We start from the raw sequence: 7412 nt of genomic DNA, 5'->3' as shown, positions 1-7412 counted from the left end.
CAGAATCATCTGCTCACATCAGGAGATCTCGAAGCCTCCACATTATGTGTCACATCCCAATCGTTCTGCGGATCACTGCTACAGTTTCTGGAGGATGTGTTAAAGCCAGAGAGGGAGTGGAGCTGCCAGGACCCTGACTGAGATGTACATCCACTTCTTGGTGCTTCAGTCCAAACTACGGAATTTCAAATACCACGGAAGTGCTGTGGATAGATCCACATTGGAATCCAGAGAACAGGGAGATGATAGAATGTCTGGGAAAACTGGCCTTTGAACAGCTGCAGAAAGGGAACCTGATCTTCTATGAATCAGATCTGAAAGAGTGTGAAATGCGACCCGATAGCCGCCTCAGTGTATTCAGGAGTGTTCACGCAGATCTTCAGAGAGAGGAGAGAGGGCTCTACCTGGAGAGGGGTGTTTCTGCTTCATCCATCTGAGGTGTTCAGGAGTTTCTGGCAGCACTTATGTCCATCTGAGTGTTCATCAACTCTGGCGTTGATCTTCTCTCAGAAAAAAACATCCAATGAAACAGATGACACATCTGCAGAGGCAACCTTTTACCAGAACGCAGTGAAGCAGAGCACGAGGAGTTCTAATGGACACCTGGACCGTTTCTCCGCTTCCTCCTGGGTCTTTCTCTGCAGACCAACCAGAGACTCCTAAGGGGGTTCCTGGCAAAGAAAGAAATTAGTGCAGAGACAAGTCAAGACACAATTTAAGTACATCAAGAAGCAGATCGGCGAGAGTGTGGTCTGCAGAGAAAGTATCAACCTGTTTCACTGCTTGAACTGAGCTCAACGATGGGTCCTCTGGTGGAGGAGATCCAACAGGCCCTGAGGTCTGGACGGCTGTCCACAGATCAACTTTCTCCTGCTCAGTGGTCAGCTCTGGTCTTCATATTACTGTCCTCAGAGGAAGATCTGGAGGTTTTTGACCTGAAAAAGTACTCTGCCTCAGAGGAAGCTCTTCTGCAGCTGTTGCCAGTGGTGAAAGCCTCGAGCAAAGTTCTGTAAGTGCAGATTAGCATCAGCTTCACCGGTTGGAAGACAATGGACATTAACATTGTTCCTTCTGCTTGTGTCTCAAGGCTGAGTGGATGCAACCTGACAGATAGAAGCTGTGAAGATCTAGCTACAGTTCTCAGCTCCTCCAGGCTCAAGGAACTGGATCTGAGTAACAACAACCTGCATAATTCTGGAGTAAAGCTGCTCACTGCTGGTCTATAAGAGTCCACAATGTACCCTGGACACTCTGAGGTCAGGAACAAACGAATTTACCAAACTTTACAAATTTGGTCATTGACAGTCGTTAACCTGTTCATCTCCTGGTCATGGACAGAACAAACTGTTTATGTTTGTTTTCTTTTCAGGCTGTCGGGTTGTCTGATAACAGACGAAGGTTTTCGTTTCTTTGGCCTCAGCTCTGAAGTCCAACCCGTCCCATCTGCGGGTTCTGGACCTCAGCTTTAATCATCCTGGAGAATCTGGGACAGAAAATGTTGACGTCTGACTCAAGGACCCAGAATGGGAGGCTGAACACTCTCAGGTGCTGAGCAATGCTTCTCTCCTAAAAAAAAATCAACCTTGTCTGGTCCGATTGGCTTGATAAACCTATTCCCACTGTTTTAGGATGGAACCTGCTGGCCCCCAGTGGCTGACCCCAGGTTTGCGGAAGTGTAAGTGTCAGCTGCTTGATATAAAATTGTAATATCATTGTTTATTGACCTAAACTTACGATGTTTGTCTGTGCCAGATTCCTGCGAACTGTCATTCGACACAAACAAGCGGTGAACAGAAAGATCCGACTGTCCTGAGGACAGAAAGGCGACTTATGTTGGGGAGGAGGAGCCGTATCCCGAACCATCCCAGACAGGTTCGACGAGTGGCCTCAGTTGCTGTGTGATGCTGGTCTGACTGGCCGCTTTTTACTGGAAGTGGAGGAGTGGACTGGACACGTCGACATATCATTGAGTTACAGAGGGATAAACCGATAGGGCACCAATACGACTGAAGGTTTGGCCGGAACGACCAGGCTTGGAGGTCTGGAGTGTTCCGAGGATGGCTACTGCGTGTGGCACAACAACACCGGTACCACTGCCACTGTCTCCAACACTACCTCCTCAGGGGTAAAACAAGGTAGCCGTGTTTCATGGACTGGCCCGCTGGGATCCTGTCCTTTTACAGGGTCTGCATCCGACAGGCTGCTCCACCTCACACCTTCAGCACTACATTCCCTGACCCTCTTTATCCTGGGTTTTGGGTTCTGGGCCAGCTGGTATGGTCAGTGTCCCTGTTGTCCTGTTGCAGCAGCAACAATAACATCACACCTATTCCTTGCACCCAGCATCATGATCATGACAGCAGAGCCCCTCCTCACACATCATAGTAATTCTATCTTTGTGAGGGACGTTCACTGGCATAATACATTCCTCAGCTTTTTTTACCCCAACCATTACACTGAATTGTGTCCTCTGGCCCTAACCCAAACCCATCTTTAACCTAAACCCGTTCTACCCTGAAACCTAATACCATGTAAAGTTGTGAGGACCATCCAAATGTCCTCACCTCCCAGAAATGTCTTCACTAGGGAAGTGCTGCTAGGAAAGTGTGTATTTTTGTACTCCCTGTGTAGCCTGTAAGAACACACTCACACACTCATTAGCAGTACAGTGTCAGTAGAAGGGACGGTGTTTTATTCCTCACAGAGGTGATCCAGGCCCAGTTGTTCCTCAGCAGCACGTCTGGAGACTATCTTCATTACTGTTACTATGGCTATAGTTGAAGCTGTTACAAACAGTTTGATTACATGTATAAGCACATTAATCTACAGCAGCACCAAGGTCCATACGCATGTATATTTATCTTTATACTGGTTCTGATAAGGTCAATTGGGGCAGAGCCTTTTCCAGCCCTCAATACCACTGATATTACAATATTACTAAGACATCAGATTATTTATATCTAACCTTTATTTCTACATTAACATATTCTTAAGTAGCAAACCAAATATTTTACTCTTATAACTCTATAAAAACATTTATGAAAACAGAGTGTTCTGTTGAACAATGTTTACTGTAATAGTTTGTATTTTTATATAAGAACAGGAACTGCAAAAAAATATGTTATAGTAGTTTTTCTCCTGTTTGAATAAAGAGTCTGTTTCATCGTAGAGCATTAATAAACTCATTGAAATAAACAGTTTGAAAACTATATTATAAGGCATTGTTCTGTTTCCAGATGCAGATAAATTACTGAAGTGCATGTGTGAGAGTGTGCACTGATCTTCTCTGCTGGATGAAACGTCTCCCGTCACCGCGGTAACATACTGCATCACATAATGCAGTGATTGCTCTGAGAGAAATGAGGGTCTAAATATAGAGCAGTGCAGAGATGTGTGTGTGTGTGTGTGTGTGTGTGTGTGTGTGTGTGTGTGTGGGGGGGTGTGAGAGCATTTTGCTGAGTCACACGGTTCTGCCAGGATGGATATTGAAATGACACCCCCCCCCCCCCCCCCCCTTCCCCCAGTGATGATTCCATTACCAACTCTGCCTCTATCAGAAAAATTGATTAATTGATTGGTTGAGTTCCGGCCGTTTTCGGAGAAAAAAACAGAAAAAAAAAACATGTTGCGATGGTTGCTGATCGGTGTTGTGTATTCCTGTTGGGTCCACTATTGTGCCTTGGCACTTTCACTGGCTTTGCACAATGGCTTTGGTAATTAGAAATAACAGCAAACTTGTGAAACGTTTGACCCCCCATCCCGGCTGATATAAACAAAGACGGCCTCTGCCTGTCGCTCTGAGAGCTAACATTCAGCCTGATTGTGGTTCCTCTCAATATTGCTGATCATTTATCGGTTATTTATTCTCAAGTTGCGTGTTTGAGTCAAACCATTTATAAATCTGACGGACTTTAAACTCCACCTCTGACCAAGCCGACAGCCAATCTGAGTGGGACACACCCTTGGTCCCCCTCCCTTCACTTGATTCTGCTCTCTCTCGCTATCTCTCCCTCCATCTCTCTCATCCACGAGCAAAAGGACGGGACAGCCCACACCAACAGCAGAAGAAGAACAACAAGGAGAAGAAGACAAAGAAAGAAAAGAGAGGAAGGGAGAAGTAGAATAACATGGATGTTCTGAAGAAAGGCTTCTCCATGGCAAAGGATGGAGTGGTCGCCGCAGCTGAGAAGACCAAGGCCGGCGTGGAGGGGGCTGCCACCAAGACCAAGGAGGGGGTCATCTACGTAGGTGAGAGGGAAGGGGGGATTGATGGAGGCATTCAGCATTAAAATTATGTTATTCACAAATAAATGAAGAAGTTTTTGGATTCTTTCCCACTTTAATATCACTTCAATCATGTTGGTCCAGTCTAAATATTGAAATCTGATCCGTCCTGAATTCTGAGTTATTGGAATTTAGTGCAGGGAGGAGTGCAGCGCCCCCTTCTGGCCAGAGTAAAACGCGGGAGGAATTTGATCTTATCTAATAATCTATTCAACACTACTGTTATTATAATCATCATCATTATTATTATGCCATTCGGAGGGAGCTGCTACATTTTCATTTCCCCGCCTGATCCTGGATCTGTGAGATTATAGGATCTGAAACATGACACAGCAATAATTCTTCCATCTGCAGCGGCCATCCTCGGTTTGGGACATGGCTCTACTGGGCCCTTCATCCTTACAGGGTTTATTATCAGGACCTCCCACCCCCACTGGCGCCAAGGTATTGACACAGGAGCAGCAGGAGCTGCACCCAAGCATGAATGCACAGGACAAATCTCAGCGTTTATCCAGTATTGATCAGGAAGTGATTTGGGGAACTTTTCGGCCACCTGGACTATTTTCTCTGATCAAACATGCTGCCCTGTCTGACCCGCTGAAGGTGTGCTGGAACACGCCACATATGTCGTCTTGAGCCCTGAAACAGAAGCAGAATCACATATGCTGTTGTCTTTCACACAAAGATGTTGTTCATTTGATTCATCACATGAGAAGCTCCACGCCCACTGGGAACACTGGATCTGCACCAGCACATCGGAGCCACGCCCATACCGCCCTCCCAGCCAATCAGAGGCTGGAACACTGTCCGCAAACCTGCAAAGAAAGGCTGAAAGTTGTCCGTGAATCTGAGTCTGTATGGAAGAGAATCTCAGCTACTTCTAAAGATAAACGACTGTAAACTAAGTCTGCAGTTCTAAACCAACTATAAATGGGAAATCAAAACAGAGAAACAAATAAAATACATTTCTTATAATGAATTTAAAGCTATGACGTAAAAATCATGTTGTCATTTTGGTTTCAAGGAAACAAGACGATGGAGGGGGTGGTGACCAGTGTGAACACAGGTAAACATGCCGACTCATGCTTGAGCTGGAAATTTGCCTTATTGGCTGTTGCTTCATGGCAGATTATGTTACTTCGTGTTTCTTTTGTCCCAGTCGCCCACAAGACAACTGAACAGGCTAATATCATAGCAGACACTGCAGTTTCTGGGGCCAATGAGGTCGCCCAGTCAGCCGTGGAGGGGGTGGAGAACGCCGCCGTGGCGAGTGGATTGGTCAGCTTGGTGAGTGATGAAGCTGCAATCTGTTTAAAATTATCCACATTTTGCAGTTGTAGTGTCTGCTAAAAAATAAAATAAAAGAATTAAACTAGATTTTATTCAAATTTCACATTTGTCTTCCCTCTCACATCTCTGGCGATTGGCCGATGACAGGAGGAGGCGGGACCAGTGTCTGAGAAGGTGTTTGATTTGATACTCAGAAAAATCATTAAAAACGTGTTTTTGTCGGCCGTCGCCACAGAAGACATGCGGTGAGTCTGGTCATGTGACCCCTGCTGTCTTTCCCCTGCAGCCTGGCGTCCCGAATACAGAGGCTGAAGCAGAAGAGAGCGAACAGGCGGTGCAGTAGGTGAGATTTGTCAGACTGGTAATGCTGGACAATCTGCTGGTTGGTTCCTCAGGCCAATGGTTTCTGTACTGCTTTTTAATTTCACAACAAAATTTGTTTTATTATAAAATCCTTAATTAGTTTCTTCTTACTCTCTCAGGTGCTCATCCTCACCTCCCCTGGTGGTCATTTCCTGGTTCTTCATGTGTAGTGAAGAACATCCAAGGAACCTCCTATTAGCCGTGTGAACCTTAACCTAATTAACCAGTAATAATTAAAAAAAACAAAACTCCCCACATTCCTCTGTTACCATGGTTGCCTCATCAACACAACGATGACAAGTCTAACACGTTGTCAGGCCATCCAAAGTTTCTACGAAGTAAATCATCAACATCACTCATCAAAAATGTCATAGAAGCCACGCCCCCTCTGTCACTCACCACACAAAATAAACCACACACACACCTATTCTAGTGCTTGTTACTTTGTGTGGACCTTTACTGGCATAATCCATTCCTCTCTTTCTTACCTTAACCCACACCATGACATCCTGGAACCTGTACCCACCCCCTAATCTAAACCCAATCCCAGCCTTAATCTTAAAACCAGGTCTCAACCCTCAAATGAACCGTGAGGACCACCAAAAATGTCCCCACTTCGCAAAGAATGTGCTGAATTTGCAAATAAAATGCATCTGCTGATCCTCACTGTGTAACATGTACAACACACACACACACACACACACACACACACACACACACAAACACGGTTCTGCTGTTATTAATTAAGCTCTTGTAGACAATAACCGATAATGAATAAAAAAAAGTTTGAAACTATTCCTAGCATGATCCTTTCTTCGCTCGAAGCTGATTGATTGATTAATTGATTGATTGATTTGAAATATGAGCCAGGTTTTCTACTGCCGAATAGTGTGAAGATGTTAATCTCATCAAGGGCTTTTGAACTTTTGAACATGTGACAAAAACAAGCAACCCAAAACAACCGGAGAGGCAACATATGGACAGATTTTTGAGGAGTGTGTCTGGGTGCGACTGGCACACCCCTCAGAAAACGCTCTTCTATAACACACACACCCATCCCTCCAGCGACACCTGTTCTCATCAACCAATCAGGAAGCAGTACCTACGCCATCATCATTCTGAACAGGGACCTTCATGTGGGACTGAAAGATAAAGAATCAAGCTTTCCTCATACATGTACTGGTTTAAAGGAGCGGTTCACCATTAAAAATGGCAACCATTTGTATAACCGATTCTGGCTAACTGATTTAGCATCATAGCTACATTACAGAGCTTGTAAATCAACACTTGCAAGCCTTCCTTCAGATTCTGTTGCCAACATTGTTAATAAAAGTGTGCACAAATAATGCTGAGGGCGACCCCATGGCTGCATTTCAAGGCTGAGATTTGTGCTGTGTTGTGTTCCTCTGCTGTCCTGTGGGACAGGTCGGTCCTGCTGTCACACCTGATTCCTCCAATGGGCGAGGCGTATCACA

At 45.2% G+C, this 7412-nt stretch overlaps 1 protein-coding gene and 1 pseudogene across 2 annotated transcripts; both read left to right on the top strand.

Annotated features, from left to right (window-relative positions):
• The first annotated feature begins 318 nt into the window (after positions 1 to 318).
• LOC105418218 (NLR family CARD domain-containing protein 3-like) lies at positions 319 to 3214 on the top strand (annotated as a pseudogene).
• A 789-nt stretch (positions 3215 to 4003) lies between these two features.
• sncga (synuclein, gamma a) lies at positions 4004 to 6732 on the top strand. Of its 2 annotated transcripts, XM_011617007.2 has the most exons (6): positions 4004 to 4248; positions 5309 to 5350; positions 5444 to 5571; positions 5722 to 5748; positions 5861 to 5917; positions 6057 to 6732. In XM_011617007.2, the coding sequence occupies exons 1-5, from the start codon at positions 4128 to 4130 to the stop codon at positions 5915 to 5917; spliced, it is 375 nt and encodes a 124-aa protein (XP_011615309.2). In that variant the 5' UTR covers positions 4004 to 4127; the 3' UTR covers positions 6057 to 6732.
• The last annotated feature ends 680 nt before the right edge of the window (positions 6733 to 7412 follow it).

Source organism: Takifugu rubripes, chromosome 4, assembly GCF_901000725.2.
Source record: "Takifugu rubripes chromosome 4, fTakRub1.2, whole genome shotgun sequence".
NCBI lineage: Eukaryota > Metazoa > Chordata > Actinopteri > Tetraodontiformes > Tetraodontidae > Takifugu > Takifugu rubripes.
Note: the sequence above shows the minus strand (reverse complement) of the source record. Positions and strands in the feature narration are given on the sequence as shown.